At 36.7% G+C, this 23,476-nt stretch overlaps 1 protein-coding gene across 2 annotated transcripts in view; it reads right to left on the bottom strand.

The window, feature by feature from the left end:
• The window catches only part of RELN (reelin), a 516,612-nt gene that overhangs the window by 148,405 nt on the left and 344,731 nt on the right, over window positions 1–23,476 (bottom strand). For both annotated transcript variants that reach the window (XM_021682887.1, XM_021682888.1), the window contains exons 13-20: window positions 17,697–17,809; window positions 16,173–16,381; window positions 15,173–15,301; window positions 14,098–14,207; window positions 10,012–10,078; window positions 5,990–6,223; window positions 5,159–5,320; window positions 483–719 (exon numbers count right to left, since the gene is read on the bottom strand). In XM_021682887.1, coding sequence (XP_021538562.1) covers window positions 483–719; window positions 5,159–5,320; window positions 5,990–6,223; window positions 10,012–10,078; window positions 14,098–14,207; window positions 15,173–15,301; window positions 16,173–16,381; window positions 17,697–17,809 — 1,261 coding nt within the window. The remainder of the gene's footprint in view (window positions 1–482; window positions 720–5,158; window positions 5,321–5,989; window positions 6,224–10,011; window positions 10,079–14,097; window positions 14,208–15,172; window positions 15,302–16,172; window positions 16,382–17,696; window positions 17,810–23,476) is intronic.

Genomic DNA, 23,476 nt, shown 5'->3' with positions numbered 1-23,476 from the left:
AACCCCAACAACATTAACTATATGGTTTGGTGGTCCAATATTGCTTGATAAGATGGATTTAAAAGGAGATCTTAGTCAGTTAGGGATGAAAAAACTTCCTGGACTGTATGTAAGACAGCATGAAAAGAGAACTAGTTATGACAAATTATTAAAATAGTCATTAGAGTGATTTCACATTTCACCGTGATCGTGGTGGGCCTCTACTAAAGGACTATGTGTTAGTCACTTTAGTTATTAACACTTTTGGAAGAGGGTTTTTATATGTAACAGTGGGTTATATTTATTTAAATCTATCAGTATTTTGCTTTCAGTCCTCCTTCCCAAGATATCTTACTTGTAGACATAATAATGACTTTTGAAATGGTTCGTATTCAGTAAATATTTGTCAGCAAATGAATAAGTGCTGGATGGACTAGAAGATCATTCTTGTGTTCCAATCCTCAATGCAAATTATAACAACAAGAGAGATGAGGGATTCTTACCAAAGTGTCCAGTCGTGGCCACAGTATGGCTGAACATTTCCAAGGTAGAATCCCAGAGATTGAGTGACCTCCACAAGATTGGTAAAGTCAAGGCTAATGCTGTTGAAAAGGACAGATGTCATGATAATCTCATCAATGGCCCATACGTCTTCTCCCTGGGAAGAATGATATGGTTGCCACCATCTGAACTGAATTCCAAACTGTCTTGCATCATCTGGTAACTCTACAGAGATTATCCTAAAGGAAAAAAAATAAAAGTAAACGTTCCGATTACTTTGATATCTTAAAGTACAAACATTCACAAAAGAATATTTTTCTCCTGTGGTACAGCATTTAAAAAAATAGTTCTCCCACTATTATAAACGTTCTTTTGAGATTTCCAATTTCTTGTCTGACTCCAAGTCCTCTAAACACATCCAAAAATATGACTGCTTTCAGGAAAGCTAACTCAATAAAACACAGTTGTCAAAGTGGCAGGATTTGTCCCTTCGTCTGAAAAAGGATGTGGGCACCTTTTTACACATATTACAGTTTGAGGCTGGTTGGAACTGTGGCACTTCCTAATTCCCATGATTTTGGCAGTGTATGAGGTGACTTGCTGTGTCATGGTGGCTATGACAACAAACCTGTATGTGACAAATGGGGAAGAAAATTAAGAATAATATCTAATTTCCAGGAGCAATTACTGCACACAGCAGCAGGAGACCTACATTAATTGCCACTGCAACATCTGCCTGAAAGCTCCATAAATCACCGTACCATGCTGCTCACATCCATACACAAGGTGAGATATGAAGCAAATGCCAAATGGAACATTTGTCTCCATCAATGCACACTTAAATGCCAGAAGAGGTGTTCGCAGCAAACACACACTAAAGGGACTGAGTCTTTTTCCCAGCGAGCAAAGGAAAGCTCCCTAAGACAGGTGACTAGTTGGATAACTTAGAAACAAATTATTAAAAAAAAAAAAAAAGAAATTATTTAAAAACTTCAATGTCTAAGGCTGGATTTAATTAGAAATTAGATTGATTTTCATATTTGTATTACGTTTATTCTTAGTTATTGCATAAAAAATGTCAAGTCACATTTTGGAAATGTAATTTTTTATATACTTAGAGTTATTAAAAATGATATCGATTTTCCCTTTAAATAATTTGTACATGGAAATATGGGATAGAATAACATGATTTTCATCACTATTAATTATACAAACTACCAGTAAAAAACTGGTAGAATTTTTTGCAATGTGAGAAAACACACTTTTTAAATAATGAAAAATCAATATTCAAATACAGAAATATAAATTTTAAAACACTGCTTGAATTAAAATAACATTTATGGTTTTTACTTTTAAATACTTATGATTTTAAATACTTTAAATCTGTTAATTTTTTTACCAATGTGAAATATTAGAAGAGTAAAATTTAGTTAAATTGAGTATTTTAGTAATTTTCACTTTAATTTCTAAGTATTTATTAATCAAATAAGTATATTTATTTGTATTAATGTATCAAATATGTAAAGAAATAAAATAATTAAACTATATTTAAACTGGCTCAATAATGAAAACATTATGCATTAATTTAATAATTTAATTTGACCATTATGTTACTGGAAAATTATAATTTTCCTTTATATTAATAATTTTAGAAGCAGTTACTATTCTCTCTGATGAAAATAAAGATAATTTAAAAATAACACCTGAAAAGTAGAATTTCTCAGGCAACTTCAAAGGTTATTTTCCTTTATTCTAGTGCATATATATATATATATATATATATATATATATACATACACACACACACACACACACACGTGTGTGTGTGTGGTAATAGTAATTGAAATGACCAATATTTTCCTTGGCAGAGACATTAAGACTGTGGGTCTGTAATCAGACTCTTGGGTTGAAGTCCCCATTCTGACTGATTAACTAGTAGTTAATAAGTTCTATTAGCTAGTAGTTAATAGTAACTAGTAGGTAATAAGTTTGCAGCTGCAGGGAAGGTACTCGACTTCTATGTGGCTCGCCATCTTCATCAGTGAAGTTGGGATAATATCCTTATGGCAAAGTCAGAGACATTTTTTGGTTTTTCACTATTGTGTCTTAGTACCTAGAATAGTATCTGGCATACAACAAAAACTCAACAAATTTTTGCTGCATAAATGAAGTACATATTGTCCGTATACCCCAACAGAAATTTGAATACTGAGGCACAGAAAGGTCAAATATTCTCCCTAATGTTAAGCAGCTTTCAGGTGACAATGCCCAGAGATGGGTCTAGGCAGGATGGTTGTAGGGCCCGTGCTCTTGACATTTACTTCATATCTGAGTGGGGTGGGAATGTCTGCTTCCACTACTCTGTGCATACTGCAGTGGCTGGTCAGAATAGCTATGGAACCATTTGATCCAAACATTTCTGTTATCAATCTTCCTTTTGGGGCAGAGACTAAGCTCAGACACGTCTTGTCATCACATAATTAAAGCAAAACTAAAATAAAAATTGGCTTTATAATAATTTTAGAATAAGAAACAAGCCCTATAATTAAGAAAAATGTAGAATAATTTTAGTTTCAGCAGTGATATAAGGTTTTACATTAAAAATACCAATTAGTTCTTGACCTTCTAGTCAGTGTGAATTAAAAGATCAACTTAGATAAATGTACAGGCTTTACATTTTATAAATAGCCAACAGATAGAGTTCCTTTATTTACTAAGTGACTCACAGGCAAACAAATTATTAGAAATTGGCTAGGAGTAATAGTGATTAGCTAACTAGCATATCTAATTTATGGATCATACCTCATTTTTGAACAGCCAAGGCCTAAAGGGACAATATGGAATTGACAGCAATTACAGGCAGCAGTTTATACTGAAGAAAATACAGCAAATGGCTAAAGGCATCAAGATATATTTAACTCTCCTATGAAGGACTTACATGGTTTGTGTTATTTATCGTAAAAAATGCAATTTAGAATCTAGAATATATCAAATTCTACTTCTGCCATGTCACCTTTTATTAATATTTGCAAGAAAGAGGGAGATGGAGGAAGAGTCTCATGGAGAGAGGTACATGCGTGAAAAATAAAAGTGTTCTTAATACCTCTACCATGTTCTCTTTTTAAAAATATCTCCACTCGATCTTAATCTTTCAAGCAATGCACATACGTAGTGCTGAAAAGCCACGTTGATTCTGCTTAGAAGAAAAATGTTGCTGTCAAATGGCAGGCAAGATTAAATGCACCTTTGCCATAGCACATTAAATGTGTAATTATTTTTCATATCAACAAAGATTAATTAAATTTCATGATAAAGATTGATTATTGAATTTTGGAGCTGTCCATCCTTGTTAGAAAAAATCATGTTTTAGGCCAACTTGACTTAGGACAGTGATATTTTCTTCATGTTCTCATCATTATTATTATCATCTTGATTCTCATTTAATTCTCTTTTAATATTTACTGGAGAGTCTATGAAATGTTTCTTTGGTATTCATGTGTGTCTACTGAGTGAGAAAGTTGAGCTTCGCCTTTCATTTACCTTTATAGGGAATATACTCAACACATTTGATGTGTTCTTAAAATTTTATAATGTAAATAATTGTAATTCATAATTTGTTAACTATTATCTCTGTTACATGCTACTCTATTTTCTATGAAAATAAAAGTTCTCATTTACTTACAAACACCTAAATGTGGCGACTGCTGTCAGCAACATTTTTAAGAATATAAAATCTATGATCAGTGCCCCTGTCTTTTTGCATTGGTGCCAGTGCAAACCTCAGAGCCCAAAGCCCTCACTCGCCTTCATATTTCCCCATGATCAAAATGTACTTCCAAAAAGGCAAATGGTGGTAGTTCTTTACTAACTGTGAATGTAGCCACAATATCACCTCTTCTAAAGGTATTTTAATTTTCTCATTCTCCTCTTCTGCAACTTTTAAAAGACTTTCAGTGAGCAGGTCAATAGTGTTCCAGAAGAGGCGAGGGCCCTCTGGACATCTCTGAAATTGTACCACAATGGTGATTACTACTCTGATGACATCACAGGATGGCTCTGCTTGAAGCCAAACTTAAATCTCACAATCGCAACTATAGGTTATGAAATGGATAAGCTAAAGAAAAGCAGAAGTGGCCTGAAGAAAGACTTTAAGTAAATCCTCACACTCCATTTTTGCCAGGGACTCTATACCTGCTAGAAAAACCTATACTCCTTACTTAATCATATTACATGCAAATTTTAAATACATACTGGTTATCAGATTTTATGAATTATTATCCCATGTAATTTATTATAACATATTATAATATATTGATAACAATTACTTGTTAACAGCAGTTATAATTTAGTACCATATCAAAATCATATACAATAGGCTGCAGTAGAGTTGAATAAGGATAACAGTGTTAACTATTTTTTTCTTTCCTGGGCATCAAAATATTTCCCTTAGATATACATTTCAAAATATGAGAATAAATTTCCTCAAATTATCAGAAATCAGTAGGACTAATGAAATAGAAGAATGTGACTTGCTAGTTTTTTTATTGCAAGACACATCAATCTTTGTCCTCATCATCTCTCAGTGGAAAAACATCTTGAATCTTATACCAGTTGAATGATGATTTCCCCAGGAAGGAGATATCACTCTAACCATTTTTCCAAATGCTTTCCAACGTACCTGGGCTCATGATAGTTGAGATATGAATAGTGCTCCAAGAGTTTCCAAGTTATCCCATTATCATACGAATAATGCAACAAAACTCCTTCACCAGGCTGGTCGGGGGCTCTGCATGTGCTCAGAACAGACTTGCTCCCCAGCCTCAATGTGAACTGGAGAAACCTAGACATGAATTGTCTGTAATTAGTGTGTGCATAAACATTTTTAATTATAATGCTCATTTTGGCTTTTAAAGAATTCCAAACAAATTTAAATGAACTACTCAAAAGCTGCATGTTTCCACTCATCTCCCTTTTATAAAATGTAAGTAATTTCACTGTGAGATGTATGAATATGTGTAGAAGATGAGGTCAATGCATGTTTATACGCAGATATATCCATACAAATATAAGTGTATGTTTATACATACTTGTATACTATGTACTTGTGTACATACACTTAAGGTGCCAATCATTCCTTTACTGCATTATTTATTAGGCACTGGGGGAAGAGAAGATGTAGAGTAAATCTAATCAGTCTCTGCAAGCTGTCAAATAAAACTACATAAATAATTAACTAGCCCTTGGCTTAAGAACACAGTTTTGATGCTAACATTTCATATGTTTAAAAACCTAGTCAGTCATTAAGTATCTTAAAGTCATCAGTAGGCCTTTTAATTTATTAAAAACTAGGGCAAATTAACCCTGTATAAACTAACTGTAAGCTCCCTCTCGGTTAAAGATTGAAAGATGTACATATCAGCAAAAAAGGGAGAAAACTGGAGAATAAAGAGATCTAAATTCAATCATTAGCATCTGGTTTCGATATGTATTCCACCCTGCCTTAACTCACCTGGATTGTGAGCTGTCAAGGAAAGATGTAATTAGCTGACGCCTCCCATCTTTGTTGAAAACCAGGGCCTTACCACTGGCCAAGACACCACAACCAAAGCTGACTTCAGCACCACGGATAGAGTAAAAGTTATGGTAAGAGGAGAGCCTGGAACTGCCAAAGCTTTCAGAAATAAACATTGGGAATGTCTGGGATGCCATCTCACAAGCTGGGCCAGAAAATCCAGGGTCACACCTGAAAGAGATACCATAAAATAAAACTTTAAGCTGTTGGTCCTTTCAGAGATTCCTGAATCTAATTCAGGGAGGAGGAAGTCCAGGGGCCAGGATTTGATTGAATGGTAAGCGAGGCTCATTAGTCTTTGGAAAACAATGAATCTGAAGACTTGATAAGGGTGATTGACTACAAATACTCCAGAAAAATATAGTCTTTGCACAGCCTTGCTATAAAAAGCTTGTGATTAAAACAGTAATTCAGCACTCATCTTTAACCAATGTCAGCGATTTGTCTGCATCTAACATTGTGCACATTTCCAATTTAAAATCTTTGTAAAAGGTGTATTATCATGTATATACTTTTATTTTCAATTATGTTCATTAAATTTGTAAAAGAAACATCAATAAAATACTTCCAGAGACATCTGGAATAAATTTCCTCTAAGAACAAATGTAAAAATACACATTATGTTTGTGATAGAAATTATTTGAAATATTTGGAAAAGATTGGAAAATAAATCTATCTTTATTTCAAACTTAGATTGACACTATAAAGGGAATGTGAACACCTTGTCCTTAGCCGAACTGTGCTGCTCACAGTGGAATCCCAAATTAGTAGTGCTTCACGAAAAAGAAAAACAAAACAGAACAAACCCCACACAACAACTTGCCTCCTGCTGTATTTATATTAGAAAACTCACTGAAGATAACTCCATAGGTGAACATCAGAAACTTCTTATATTTTAAGGCATTTACTCATCAGGAATTAGTTTTAGATTCTTTTTTTCTTTTCTTTTTTTTTTTTACTGCACTATTTCTTTTTCACTATCTATACAATGTCACCCTTTATAAAATTAAATTGTGTCTTTTTGGGGTGGGGTGAGGGGTTCTCATCTAAGCATTCAAAACCTCCTAAAATCTGAAACAAGCATTTTAGAAAGCCATGAAGTACCAATGAAGTGATATTATGACATAATTCTGAAAAATACTTCTTTAGCACTAGTGCTGAAACTGGGACCTATGCTGGCCTAACAGAGAGGGTCCACGGAGTGGATGAACAAATGTCAAATTGTATGTGTATTGGATATTATGGGGGAGAAGAGTTATAGTCATTATCATATTATCAAGGAAGTTGGACCCTAAAATGCCGAGAACTGCTGCAGCGTGAAGTCTGAAGGTTGTTCAGCATTAGGGATGGGAGTGGGAAAGAACACCAGTATTTATGGAGCATGTAAATAAGCCTCAAACAGTATACTTCTTTCACATGTTATCTCACCGACTTAGTGAATAGCCAAGTAGTTTCCAAAAAGGATAAAAACTTAGCTAAGGAGGACACATTTTGATACTAGAAAACTGAATGTGGTTTTCCATGGCCACAAATTGGAATCAGTGTTCCCCAACAAGGCATGCATTTCAGGGCAAATGCATTTTTGTGTCTTTTAAATGTATCTTCTTAGGACCAGTGATTGGGAGACATTAGTGATCATTTAGAGATGACTCACATTGGAGTCAGTTCCCATTTAATGGTTTTCGAAGTATACTTTTAATGAAAAGTTATATAATTGGGAAAAAATGCTGATCAAGATTCCATTCATATATTTAAAAATACATTTGCAGCCTTTGTTTTGCAGTGGAACAGTAGGGTAACCCAGTTGGGAGATTCCAGGAATGGCATGAGGCTCTCCTGACTCCAAAAATATCCCCTATTGGTTCATCTCCCCAACCTTAAATGTGGCATTATGGTCACCTTGTATGTCAGGATAAAAGGCCCCAGTGTTAAGCTATGTGGATGACACCCATGTAGGAAGGTTTCTAACGCTTTCTGTCCTTCTCACTAGTACCTCTAACAGGGATGGGCTTATTAGGATAAAGAGTTGTCTGTTTAGAAACCCAGGCCTGGGGATTATACACAGGCAAGAAAGTGTTAGGCAGCAGGAGAAGCAGAATCCTGGTAGCAAGGAACAGTAGTGATGAGGGGAGCAAAGTGGGAAGAGAAACAAAGCTGCAAGGCCCCTAAATTGGAGGATCCATTTAAAAGAAATAAATAGCACTGAATATAAATTTCTTTTCTATGCCACTTTGCTCATACTTGACAAGTCACATATTGCTGGAAAAGGATGTAGTAGCCAAACATTTAGCACAGCCACAAATGAACAAAACCAATGAGTATTACAAAAACATTGTCAGAAATCGGGGAAAAAACCTCAAGTTCCAACTGGTGAAAATATTCTGAAAAACCTGAGAAGGAGGAAAAGGCTATGATTATTCAAGATAATGTACAGTGTCAAAAAAGAACAATGCCCAAAGGCATAAAACTGCCATTCAGATTTCTGTTTGCATCTATCATGAGTGACACAGATGGCTGTCTTAATAAACGCACTGAATGCTAACAGGGAGACTGTACACAAAAAACGAGGTATGAAGTATAACTATTCTAATTATAGAGGGGTCTTTTAGAAATAGCACTTTCTATTTTCATTAATAAAAGCAGCTGTCCTTTTAGATAATTTGTTTTCAAAACTTTTCAGGACAACTTCAGGAATTACACAGATGTCTGGCATTCTCGTGTTAATTTTATTTGAAATGCACTAAATGAGAGGATGGCCTGGTTAGGGATGACAGATTAAGAGAACAACTTGAGGAAAACACCAGATAACGCTTCACAGATCTAATGAGTCAGTGTTTTGGGGTGGGAGCTGGTAGTTTTATTGAAAAGCGAACTTTTGAATTCTTTCATACTTTCTAAAACATTTCTATTGTGCAGAGAGATTTCTTTGCTAATTAAATTCATTGCAATATAGTTAAAAAGTTAACATGACACTCTAATGTCAGTGCTGACAAGTGTCTTGCCTCATACATATAATTTCCAAATGATCAGGTAGAAATCTCTTCTATGAGTTCTCCATTAATTAATTATTACTCTTTTTGTTTGGAGGACAAGAAGAGACAGACTAGATGATCAGTTGTTGAAAACTTATCTATATAACAAAGATTGTGGTTTCAGGAATTTCCAGGATACTTTATAATTAAATATTAAATATTAATGTGGGAATGACATAGTATATATGAATATCCATTCTTGTTATAAACATAACACAGTGCTTCAGTGGTGACTAGATATTAACTATTTATATAGAATTTCAAACTTCGTATTTAACATCATTATTATATACCTATAATATACATGTATATTATATACATTTATATATCATCTTGAAGACCCAAATGATTTTTGAAAGTAAGCAAGACTATCAAAAACTAATGATGTAATGTATGGTGATTAACATAACATAATTAAAAAAAAGAAAAAAAAAGAAAGCAAGACTGCAAAATTATATTTAAAGATGAATTTTCTTATCAAATCCGCTAAATTTGGCTCATTCTAGTTCCCTTTAGTCTTGGGTCAGTATTGATTTGCAAAATTCATTTACAAAGCATGTTAGGAATTAAAATATGGCTCAACAACACTAGAACAAGTTTATGGAAAAATAGCATATTAAAGAATGTAACCAAAGAAAAGGCAGTCATCAAGCTATGAAGAATTCAAATTTGTTCATAAATTTACACGAAGTATGCTAAATTTGTTCACAATTTAGCTTCATAGAAAAGTTATTTATTCATCAACTTCCACCTACAAAAGACACTTAATTGTCTATTATGTTTAAATTCCCTTTGGAGAATCCTACTTTGGTCTTGGAAAGACCTCAAAAAGCCTAAAAAGGAAACAAGTTAAAATGACTTGTGGCCTCAATATATAAAATACATATAAAAAAAAGAAGTATAATTATTATTTTAAAAAATGCTTACTTGCAACCATGTCGAGTACACTGTCCTCGGCCAGAACAGAACTTGAGACACGATGGACCAATATAAACTGCAGGCAGGGCAAAAGACAGCATGTAAAAAAAATGGCAAAACCAACTGGAAAAACCAAGAACAACATCAGCATGTGAATCAATTTTGTGAAGCAATACTCATAAAATCTAGCCCATTCTGTGCATGTTGTGCGGAGAAAGCCAGGGTAACACAGAGTGCTGTGTGACAAGGTAAGTGCTTAGCTACAAATCTGCTGGAAATATTTTAACTTAATTCTTTCAAGATTTTAATGTTCCATAGCAAAAATAGGTAGGAACATACGATTTGGGTTCCTTAATGGAGTCTCTTCAGCTAAAATGATTTCAGGCAGAATATTGTGCTTCTGACTTGAACTTTCTATAAAGTTTAATTTTTTTTTAGGTAGAAATAAAGAATTTGCAAAGGATCAATTTGATATATCAAGAAATGGAGACTTAACTTAAAAACTGTAACTTCCATTCTTATCTGGTTAAAATCTATAACACATTACAGATGATTGTTACATATCTTTCTAAATATTAACCCATCCTTCCTGAAATGGGGAGTTAAAAATCTGTTGTTGTGCATCAAGTCTTCTCTGAAATGCAGATCTTTTCCTAAATGGTGGGCTTGACTGGTAATGATATTACAAACCTCAATTCTAATCTTTGGAATGCCAAGAAAAGGGTTCCTGATGGTTGAACGGTAGGTTCTCAGATCATCAGACTCAAATACATTTAAAGATATTAAGCCTCTTGATAACCGACCAGTACAATGAATAACACACCGAAAAGTGTGAAAAATGGAACAAAACCAATGAGGAATTAGAGATGCAATGGTGGCTAAGACCTCACATATTCAATTTTAGGCACAAACAAATTTGCATTCCATTATCATTTTTTTCCTGTCTCATAATCATGTCAAATTATTTCATTTTAAAATAAATTTCCCTGTGGATAATGCTCCTACAAACACTTGTTCTCTGGAGCCAATTAATTCAAGTGTGATGCAAAGCAGCCAGGAACAACTAACTCTTGCTGAAGGAAGCTGATGGTTAAGGAAGAGATCAGATAGCAGGCTGAGTGGTTAAAGTTATGGGTTCTGGGTGTCAAATTACCCTGGATTCAAATTCCCACTTCACCTGGAAAACTCTGGATAAGTGATTTATCCAGTGCTCCTATTCTTTAAAGTGGGATAATAATCCTTGGAGGAAAGAGTAAATGAAATGTTCATGCTTAGCAGGCTGCCTGGCACCATATGGTTATGATCACCATGATACTGGCATCAAGAATCCTTCTTGCTCCATCTGCCTTATTGGCCTCTACTGGACAGCACCAGTGCTGAGAAATAGGAAAAGGCTTCATTCAGTCTTCTTTAGCCTGGGGTAAAGCTTATGGATTGTTTTCCCAACACACTTGATTTTATGGCTGCAGTAGGATTTATTCTAAGTTCTGTAAATGGTTCATTGCATTTTGCGGGATCACTCTGGAGGGCTTCCCTAGAAGGTACCTATGTCATAGTTCAAAAAGCTTCCATTGTAAAAAAAAAAATTTCAACAATAAAACAAGATTTTCCAAGTCAATGAAAATATTGTAATTAAGCATCTTGTCATCCCTCCCCGCTAATGATGGGGTCATTGGGATTCACAGCATGAGTAAGTTTATAGGCTGTTTTTCCTAAGAGTGTGGAAAGGATAGATTCGTTTTTATCACTATTATTAATTTAATCAAGTCGAAAAAACTAAAAAGTGATAACAAACATACTTTGCTCTAGGATTTTCCATTTTGCTAAGAACTTCAGGATAATTCCAAAAATACTTCCTGTACACAATAGCAGGAAAAACATACCTAACAGAAGTAGGATATTGACCTGTTTTTTTCTCTCTGTTTTCCTTGACATGGTTTGGAATTCCATAGAGAAGTGGGAGAGATTTCAGAAGTGTTCTTTGGCAAGTTGGCACACATTTCTCTTGGGAAGGACTAAGTGTGTGTCCTTTTTTTGCCTTATGAAGAAGCCAGAGAGCAGGTCTTGTTTTTGTGAAAACCTCACATGTAGGATGACAACAGAATTGAGAAAATTCTGCCCTAAGTTTTGCATTTGATCTGCACTGCTCATTCCATATATTCTTACCTTTTCTCATTCTACTCAAAACATAATGGTGGGACACCTTCTGACTTGGGATCATGTAGTAGCCTTCTTTAGGAAATTTAGATATTCTTTTCATAGGCTTACATGTGCTTCATAGCACTCTTAATTTCCTCATTTGCTTTATTATTGGTTTTTTGAGTTCTTTTATTATTATCAAAGTAATATAAGTTCATTATAGGACCCCTAAAAAGTATGACAGCAGGGGAAAAGTCACTCATATCCTACTATCCAGAGCCACATACTTATTCCCTAGAGCTAATTAACAGGTGTTGTAACTCAAATGCTATGCAAAATGTTCTACCAATGGAGGAAGTCCATTTTACCAAATTAATCTTTAGATGGTTTTGCAAATGTACTATGTTTATGTACTATGTACTATGTTAAATGTACTATATTGACATATGTGGTCTTTGAAGTCTGGGCCTCTTACTGGTCTTCTCTGAACTGCTTAAAGAATTTACATTGGCTTGGGCGCCTGGGTGGCTCAGTTGGTTAAGCGACTGCCTTCGGCTCAGGTCATGATCCTGGAGTCCCTGGATCGAGTCCCGCATCGGGCTCCCTGCTCAGCAGGGAGTCTGCTTCTCCCTCTGACCTTCCCCCCTCTCATGTGCTCTCTCTCATTCTCTCTCTCTCAAATAAATAAATAAAATCTTAAAAAAAAAAAAAAGAATTTACATTGGCTTATCCGTAAATTATCTTGCCTGAGGTTATTCCTGAGTTTCAAGAATGTATTCCATTAAATGTGTAGCAATTTTTTGATGATTAAAAAATAGCAAAAAGATTGGGGTGCCTGGGTGGCTGGCTCAGTTGGTTGGGTGTCTGACTCTTGATTTCGGCTGGTGTCATGATCTTGGGGTTGTGGGATTGAGCTCCCCGTCAGGCTCCACACTCAGCTTGGAGTCTGCTTGTCCCTCTCTCTCCTGCTCTGCTCCTCCCCCTACTCCTTGCTCATGCTCTCTCTCTCTCTCTCCAATAAATAAATAAAATCTTTTTTAAAAATAGCAAAAACATTATTAAAACATGGGAGGTCAGCATGAAACAATGATGTAGGCTTTTCCTACATCATAAAATTGACCAAAGTCGGTGGCTATGCTAAATTTGCTTAAGTATTGACATTTGTCCCCCCTCCCCTCCCTTTCTAATTCCTCGTAGTGTAACTCTTCAGTCAAATTGATATACTCTGAAAATAGGAAATCTATGAATCTGCCTGTAATGAGAATTATTAAAAAACTAGAGTGGGCTATTAATAACAAATATAAGAAATTTACAGTCACGTACCCCAATAACTTAAAATATCTTCTCTCCTGTGTACTTGTTACAAGTGATACTGGCTTTAAAGTCATGCAAAAACGATCAACAATTCACTTAAAAATTAAAGATAACATAGGATATTTTATGTATATCTAAATTTTCCTCTTATACTGTTTTCTGAGAAGGAAGTAGAAGTTTTGCTTCAGAAGTTTCATTCTAGAGATGATGTTCCCTTATGTGTGGTGTCTGCATCTAAAAGATAAGCGTTCCAGATGTTGCAGTAGTTACTAAGAGAAGAATGGGTCTTATTTTAATACATGCAGTATGGTAAGTATTTATGTTAATTTTGTATAAAACATTCAAAGAAAATGTTAGGATATCCCCTGTCATCAGCTGTGAATTTGAGTTTCAGGGCTTTACGCATTTTTACATTATGTATGCTGAAACATTCTGGCATCTAATATTGCTGACACTGCTGCTTTTTTTTTTCTGATTGTGCATCCTTGGGTTTCTAACGGAATGCAAAGGAGAAAGGGAAGAAAGGGCGTTTAATGAATCGCAAGACCATGACTTAGAAATGTGATTAAGTCTGTACCAACGAACAAAAGCACAGGAAGACTCTGCATCAATGGCATGTGATTATGACAGGCATAAACTAACCATTATCAATTGCCCACATGTTTCCAAGGATTGGTCCCGTTTGTCTCCAGCGAATTCTGGTGTCCCTGGTTAGTGCTGCGTTAGGAAGGGGAATCGTTATTCGGTTCCACCTGCAAGAAATTTAGCACAAAACAGCTTCACCACATTCTCATCTTTTGAACCTCTTTTACTTGCCTTTGACGTTCTAGTTTCTAAATGCTCGGGACAGCACTAAAGTTTGGCAATAAACTCTTTAAATTCACCTGTGGAGTTTGTTTATAGTTTTCCAACAAAGAACTTCTAAAAACAGCCGTATCACACTAGAGTACTGTGTATGTTCTTAATAGCAAGTGATATTTACTTTGTTTTTAGACATTCTTTTTAGGAATTTTTACATCAATACTCAGACCTATGATATTATTCTATGATATGCATCTGTGCCGACATGGGGGCTGATTGGCATTTATTACTTTCTATTTTTTGCTCTCCCCTAGTCCTATGCACATTTCAAGAGAGGCTAAGAAAGAAAATAATTCTTAACTTAATTTTGCCATGCTTCGAGATATTTTTACCAGTTTGTCCAGTGCTTATTCTGTAAGGTGGAAGGTATCTGGCACAGTCATCTTTAATTCTCTAAACAGCCCTCAAAGGGGTATACCATTGTCCTTAATTTACGTGGAAAGAAGGGGAAAGTTAGAGAGTAAATATCATTACTCAAGTAGATGGCAGAACTAGGATTTGAACCCACAGCTTCACTTTCTTCCACCTCTCTATGCTGTATCGTTCCCTAAGTAAGTATTTTGGCAAGAAGCCTTTTGGCAATAACCATGCAATCAACTATACAAAATTTAAATTTATGTATCTAAAATATAAAAGCCAAGTACATAGAGAATGAGCGACCCTACAAATCCTGATCTTGTATCAGATTTACTGAAGTTATTGTCTTTTTGTCTTTTTTTAAAAAAATGGGATCCTTCCTACATCTCCTGAAAGCTTCCTTACCTATTATGAAAAAGTAGAGTCTCAGGCTTACTCCTGGATTTTGAGTCACAACATGGATTCAAATCTCCCGATCTCTCAGAGAGAATGTACTCACCCACTGTAGTTTTCGGAGGAGTAGATTGTGCTGTGGGGAAGGTGGGGTCCAGCACAGATCTCAGGCAAACACTCAGTGTGGAGGAGGGACCAGGAGCGCCCATGGTTGGTGGAAAACTCCAAGCTGACGCTGATAACACCAGGACAAGCACAACAAAAAAGTGCAAAGATTAGAAAATGAAGAGACTCAGCCCTCGCTAAGTATCTTAAACATTTGCAGAACTAGGGTAACAAATTTTAAGATGCTGTTTCCAAAACGATCGTTTCCCCCTTCACTGCAGTCTGACCAGCCTTCAAAGGGCAAACGGTTAAATTACCGCGAGAGAAACAGACTATCTTTTAAAGCCAACAAATGGGAACGGGCATTGGCGTGCTTCAATCTGATAGATGGCAAGGCAATTACCATGTCTCACACTGCCACCTCATCCCGTGAAGGTGAGACTCACAAAATTCTTAGAAAGGACCAGCAACACTTGTGCGAAGTGAAACCGAGAAGTCATAGCTCTTGAAGTGCTAATTGATTTCCGTGCCTATTATTAGGGGGTCACTAACCAACATGAGGTCAAGCTTTTTTTCTCAGTTATTTGTTTTTCTTCTCTCTCGGCAATCTGTCTGCATGGATGGCTGCCACAGCATGCGCAAACACTTCTGATACCTAAAACCAAGCTCATAGAATGAACTCATTTCTACTTAAAATTATCCAATCATAATCTGCATATTAATTGAAGAGCTCCTCTTTGGAGGGGAAGTGTGTATTTTTTTAAAGGATGTTTCATTAGAAATTCAGCAGGAAACCCACTGAGAAGTTGCTGTGATTTAATAGCCAAGTCCACGTGTTCATTTTTTTTTTAATATGTTATTTTTTAAGTAATCTCTACGCTCAACATGGGGCTTGAACTCATAAGAGTCGCATGCTCCACGAACTGAGCCAGCCAGGTGCCCCACGTTTTCATTTCTAATTAGCGTGTGAGTTCACACACTCACAAAATAGGACTTTCTACCTGTTACCAGGTTGATGTGTTCCACAGCCCAGATTAATGGAAAACTGTATCATGTGAGACATCGTAGAAGGGAGAACAGGTAAGACGTGGAAAAAATCGACAGCCCAGACGTTCCTGTTTTGACCTTGATGGTTCTTTTGCCTGAGACAAAATCTGGTAGCAGGCGTCTGAAGCTCAGGATTGATGACAACAGAAACTAAAGATGGAACCTTCAAAACAAAGGAAACCAAAATCACTCATCATCCCTCTATGTGAGACTGTGTGAATTCTCCTAGATTCAATCTTGCAGTTACTATGTGTATAATTGCCATTTATGAGCACGGGGCAAAGTCCTGTGTGTTCCACTGTTATTTCATGTAGTTGATGCAGTCTTCATGGGTATTTGTTTGAGTCACTCAGGATTCCTCCTTTGCAGGCACCTGGAACTCTCTGTGTGTGACTGATCAGGCCCTCTCTACCTGAAGATTAATTAGTGTAAGTTCTTTAAAAGTTATCAGAGCATATGTATCCATTTTATATACCTTGGAACAAGACAAAGGCAACTTCACAGTTAAAATTTATCATCGATCCTCTTTTAAAAAAGTGAATTTGTATGGTAATAATGGTTGCCAAACTAGTATTCTGAAAATAGGATGCTAAGCGGTAACAGCCAGCATCAATGAGTTACATAATTGACTTCGTCTGAGGCATGCAGCTGACCAGAGCAGATGTAACCCTAGCTAGTCACAGGTGGAAAACTAGTCCATCATGAAATCCCAAATGGTCTAACTCGAATGACCCTAGCAGATGGGTGTGCTGGATACTTTCTCTGGCCATCCCCTATTCTAGCCTCAATGTTTATCTCCTGTCTTCCGAAATGCTAGGTGCTGGCTGTGTTCAAGCTCTTTACAGTTCCGAGGGTGCCATCAATGTGGAGAACAGCATAACTAATAATGATTGTGTGAGTGTAGTCTCAGCACAAAGAAATCTACTACTAGAAAAAAATAATTCTACACCTAATGACAAGCATCACACATAATTCTGAAGACGTTTGCAAATAACCAGAGCCAGTACATGTACTAAATCCAAAGGGCAAAGGAAAAAGGTCAATTTCAGTGGCTATAATTAGCAAAAAAAAAAAAAAAAGTAGCAATAATCTATACTTCTATAATGTCTTCTACCTAGGAAATCCTAAAATGCTTGATAAATAGTCATTATGCCTGATAACAAGTCTGTGAGGTTCCATAATTAGAGCCACTTTTGGGGCTTTATAGGGAACAAGAATATCAGAGTACTGGGCTCCATCTTACTGTCTCTAATGGGCTGTAGTTCATTTTTCCTGATAAAAACCGCCTTTTTCATTTGTATCAGGAAAAAAAAAGAGAATATTAAAATGTCCATGTCACTTTTAAAGAAATCTGGCAACTTCCTGGGCTTCTAAAAGAGAGTGTTCTCTGCATCGAGCAGGGTCTTCATGGTTTTGACCTTGGCCTGTCTACAGAGATCTGGGATGGGGCCATTTGGCACATGGACTGGCATCAATACCTTACAGGAGGAATAGGAAAGAGTATCCAGTGTAATGTGCTCTTTTCTTCCTTCAATCTTTGCATACAGGGTGATATCATTTTCATGAGAATCTCCAGGGTCACAAACCCCTCCTGTATAAAACAAAAATTTTAAGTTCTTGGTACCAAATTGCATCCATAAACATGTGTAGTGTTAACTTTCAGAATTAAAAAAATATAAGAATAACTTTAATAATAATTATAATAATATTATATTAAGAATGACCCTAAACAAAAATAACCAGACCCAAGGAAATAATTTATAAAGATAGTTCAGATAGAACTATCTCATGCTAAAGATCAATAACCTGATATTTGGGAAGGCCAAAGTAACTATGTGCTTCATGAGATTGCTCAAATGATAGTCTGCAACAAACCGTGGCTGCATGTCCAAATTTTAACCCACATTAAAAAAGATGTGCTCTGCTTTTTAAGAAACTGTCACTTCCTTATATTTGAGGTCTTAATGGCCAAAATTCAGAACTGATTGATGCTGGTTTTTAAAAAATGTGGTGACTCACTCCATTAGCTATTTCTGAAGTGATATTACTTAAACAGTTGCACATAGTATCCTTAATATTTTAGCACATACTAGGTATTTGCATCTTAATTGCAGTTCATTTTACATTTTTCATTTTTATTTTTGGTACCTCATTTGGTTGTTGGAAAGTACACAGAGTAGTTCATTCCCTATCTCTCTACTTTACAGTCAAATGAAACAATGGAACATTAGAACCAAGAGGTAATTAAGATCATCCTGATGACGAAACTGAATAACAGAGCAGGGACCTGAAACTGAAGACCATTCAGCTAACCGGTGGAAAAGCCGTGAGTCAATGGTATGTCTTTTAGCCCTTGACCCTCTATTCTTTTCACTACTGCATTCAGCCAATAATTCTTACTATTGCTGGCTTCTATGAACTGTCTGCAGAACCTGGATTTTAAAGGATTGCATGTCTACCCAGAAGCCTCTCCCTACCCACTACTATCATTCACAACAGCCCCAGTCATCATAGCAGGAATGTAGGAATGTACATGGATTTCCTGGCAAATATTCTATCCTTATGGTCCCAAATTTATAACATTAACTCTTAATTTTATTACTATCTTTCAAAAGATCCCCTCCAGTTCTTAAATTAACTACCATTAACGTTAATTTTTCTCTACAGGCAATTTGTTGCTAATACTCTATGGTGACAGTAGGTTCACCTCAAAACTCTAGAACAAGGTTACCCTTTGAGAATTAATCTAGTAAAATCAACAAATAATGGTTGAGATTCACCATCGGAAGGAAAGAAGGAAGGAGGAAAGGAAGGAAGGAAGGGAGGGAGGGAGGAAGGAAGGAAGGAGGGGGGAGGAATGTTTGATACAATCTCAGCCTGGGTAACTGGGGTCTGATCTTGGGAAAAAATTACTGATATGTGCTGTTTTAAGTAAGAAAGCTAGAACTTAATCAACATAAGAAAGATCATAATAATAGAAGTAACTTGGATGCTGGTATCCATGAAGCATAGAACTATAGCATGTTACATCTGTTAGATATACATAACTTGGCATATTATAAATATTTATTTAGTTAACTAATCTGAACTGAGAAGAGAGAGGCCCGATGTGGTGATAATGTCACCCTCGTCCTAACAGATGTTTATTGTTTAAGGGCAACAGCCAGTAGAGAGAACCTTATGATTTTGATATCTGATATCAGAGTTTTTTTAGCATTTTGTTACACACTGCTACATTATGGTAAATATAGCTAGTAAAGTCATTCTAAACGACTGTCTTTGGGGGGAAAAGATCTGCATGAAAACTAAACCCCTATCTAAAAACTGTAACTTCTTTGTTGAGGACATATTAAAGACTTACCCAAAAGAACACAGGAAAGGTGAAAGGTCACGGGCAGTATGGATTTAAAGCAACATACCCAGAGACATAGGAACTGAACCTCAGTCCTCTCTAATTTCATTGATTTGTTCCCTGTAAATCTCTGCTCTCTTAAGAACAGTTCGTGAACTGCACCTGCCTTTCAGAGGGAACGGAGACACACGTGAGCACTCCTCCCGCCCAGAATGACAGAAGAGGAAAGTCCAAAAGGAGCCACAACTTTAAAATGATGACAGACTTTATCTAAAAGATCCCTCTGGGGGCAATTTATCAGCTCTGTGAAGTTTCAGTGACAGCAGCTGGTACAGAGAGATATGGATTCTTCTTCAGTTTCATTCGCTTTGATGTATTGTGGGAAGGTATGACTCAAGGGGCATTTTGTACAGCAATTACAAAAGACCTCAATAAAAACCAGATGGACAGTCAGTTTTCAGATAGTTTAAGTCCTGCTTTAAGTAGCTTTTAAGATACTTATTTATATTAGGAGAGTGATTTTATTGTTTACTATGTATAGGACATTGGGCTTGAAGGGAAAATCTGACCTCAAAAAATTTGTAATTTAGCCAGGAAAACAAGATTAATACTCACAAAAGAATGATAATTAGCAATAAACTGTGTTGTGCTACCATAGTTGCAGACAAAAGCCAGAGAAGAGAGATACAAGTGTGGGCTAAAAGCTGGGTGTATATGAGATATCACCTCACACCAGTCAGAATGGCTAAAATTAACAAGTCAGGAAACGACAGATGTTGGCGAGGATGAGGAGAAAGGGGAACCCTCCTACACTGTTGGTGGGAATGCAAGCTGGTGCAACCACTATGGAAAACAGTATGGAGGTTCCTCAAAATATTGAAAATAGAGCTACCGTACGACCCAGCAACTGCACAACTGGGTATTTATCCCAAAGATACAAATGTAGGGATCCGAAGGGGTACATGCAGCCCAATGTTTATAGCAGCAATGTCCACAATTGCCAAACTATGGAATGAGCCAAGATGTCCATCGACAGATGAATGGATAAAGATGATGTGGTATATATATATATATATATATATATATATATATATATATACACAATGGAATATTATGCAGCCATCAAAAACCCCCGAAATCTTGCCATTTGCAATGACATGGATGGAACTAGAGGGTATTATGCTAAGCGAAATAAGTCAATCAGAGAAAGACATGTATCATATGATCTCACTGATAGGAGGAATTCTTAATCTCAGGAAACAAACTGAGGTTTGCTGGAGTGGTGGAGGGTGGGAGGGATAGGGTGGCTGGGTGATAGACATTGGAGAGGGTATGTGCTATGGTGAGCGCTGTGAATTGTGTAAGACTGATGAATTACAGACCTGTACCTCTGAAACAAATAATACATTATATGTTAAAAAAAAAAAAAAAAGAAGATAGTAGGAAGGGAAAAATGAAGGGGGGGAAATTGGAGGTGGAGACAAACCATGAGAGACTATGGACTCTGAGAAACAAACTGAGGGTTCTAGAGGGGAGGGGGGTGGAGGGGATGGGTTAGCCCGGTGATGGGTATTAAGGAGGGCACGTATTGAATGGAGCACTGGGTGTTATATGCAAACAATGAATCATGGAACACTACACCAAAAAAAAATTAAATAAATAGAAAAAAAAAAAGCTGGGTATATGGGAGATGTTCCGTGAATATGTTGAAGAAATAATAAAGGAATGAATGATGTATGTCAGGTTATTTTTGTCCTGTTCACTGCATTCTGGCTCTAAGAACAGAGTTGGATACTGGTCCTCAATGAATTTGTGTTGAACGAATACGTGAATGAAGGAAACAGACCTGAACCTAATTTTGAAAGTTGAGCAAATTTTCCAGAAATAGTCACAGTAGATCGATCTGAACCAAGGGATGAAACCAGGAAGAACATACAGGCAGGGCCAGAAAGGAAGGGAGTGTGATCTTGTCCAGATAAACAATCAGATAGTGATTTTCCAAAGGGGTCAGTATAAGCTGTCTACCATATCTTAGATCTCTTCCCACGTTGCCTTTTTCTCCATCAGCTACCAAAGTTTTGAAGTCTTTCTATAGGTCCAGTCTTACCCTACCCTATATTTCCCTACTGTCCTGTCCTATTACATCCTCTCCTATCCTAAAAACCACCTTTGCTAGATCCTGCTTTCTCCTTAAGATCCAGACCTCATTTCTTTTCTTCTGTTACTGATGAACTTCTTGAAGAAGTGGTCCTTTTTCAGGGACACATGTGCTTTGAACATGTGCTTTTATTCTTTGAACTCTCTGTGCTTTGGCTTCCCATGTACCACGCCATGGGGAATACTCGCTCAGAAGTCCCTGGGGAGCTCTCAGCCCCTATCCTGGTTGGCTTCTCTGTGGGCTAATCCCTACCCTTTCCCTTCCTCCTTCAGGGTAGAACAACACCTTCCTCCCACATGTCTTTATGTCCTTTCTCAGTATCCTTTGTCTACCTCTATGCCTTCCACCTTTACCTAGATGAGGGCTCCCCCTAAGAATTTTCCCTGTGCTTTGTTTACTCTGCCTTCTGTTTGGGAGAACACAGCAACTCCAGTGGCTCCAATTGTCACCTGTGTGCTGATGATTTTCCGATCTGGTTCACACCCTGAGAAAAATTTTTACCTTCGTATGGCTTTCCAGAAGCCTCAACCTCAACATACCTAATGCCAAAATCTTCTACTTCATATCTACTCTTTATTTATTTATTTTTGGGCATTTCCTATTTCGGGAAATAGGAAGAAATCCAAGAAATCCAAGGAAGAAATCCATGAAAGAAATCTCTGTCCTTTCCAATATTGGTCTCACAATCTCGAGTCTTTTGGGTGTGAACCTCGGTTGGTTCCTTCTCTTCTGTTGTTTATTCTCTATCCCCTTCTTCGTATGATTATCACTGTCACTCCATATTCCTTGGTTGCTTGGACTAGTGCAATAGCTTCCTAACTTCGGGTTGCCAGATGAAATATATTGCATGAACAATATTTATACGAAAAAATTATTTGTTTATCTGAAATTCAGATTTAAATAGGTAAAGGGGGGCGCGCCTGGGTGGCTCAGTCGGTTAAGCGACTGCCTTCGGCTCAGGTCATGATCCAGGAGTCCCGGGATCGAGTCCCACATCGGGCTCCCTGCTCAGCAGGGAGTCTGCTTCTCCCTCTGACCCTCCTCCCTCTCGTGCTGTCTCTCATTCTCTCTCGCAAATAAATAAATAAAATCTTTAAAAATAAATAAATAAATAAATAGGTAAAGGGGATTAAGAGGTACAAACTTCCAGTTATAAAATAAGTAAGTCACAGGGATGAAAAGTACAGCATAGGAAATGTAGTCAATAATACTGGAATAACTATGTGGTGATGGATGGTAACTAGATTCATCACAGGGATCATTTTATAATGTTTGAAACTACCTAATCACTATGCTGTACACCTGAAACTAAGAGGATAGTGTATGTCAATTACGCTTCAATTAAAAAAATTTTTAAAGACTATTTATTTTAGAGAGAGAGAGTGCACGAGTAGGAGGGGCAGAGGGAGAGAGAGAGAGAATCTCAAGCAGACTCTGTGCTGAGTGTGGAGGCTGACACGGGGCTCGATCTCATGACCCTGAGATCATGATCTGAGCCAAAACCAAGAGTCTGATGCTTAACAGACTGTGCCACCCAGGCACCCCGCATTTTAAAAAAATTTAAAAAGCTGCTTTGGTTTTTTTCCTCTAATTCTGGCAACCCTACCCTCACTGGTCTCCTGTCCTCTAATTTCTGAGTGTGTTTCAGTCTTTCCTTCACATTCATGCCAGAGTTATCTAAAACACAGATGAGAATACGTCACAGAACTGACAGGAATCATCTAGTGGCTCTATGCTGCCTAGAGAAA

The sequence above is a fragment of the Neomonachus schauinslandi genome, chromosome 12 (assembly GCF_002201575.2).
Source record: "Neomonachus schauinslandi chromosome 12, ASM220157v2, whole genome shotgun sequence".
In the NCBI taxonomy this organism is placed as follows: Eukaryota; Metazoa; Chordata; class Mammalia; order Carnivora; family Phocidae; genus Neomonachus; species Neomonachus schauinslandi.
This window is presented reverse-complemented; position numbering and strand designations above follow the sequence as displayed.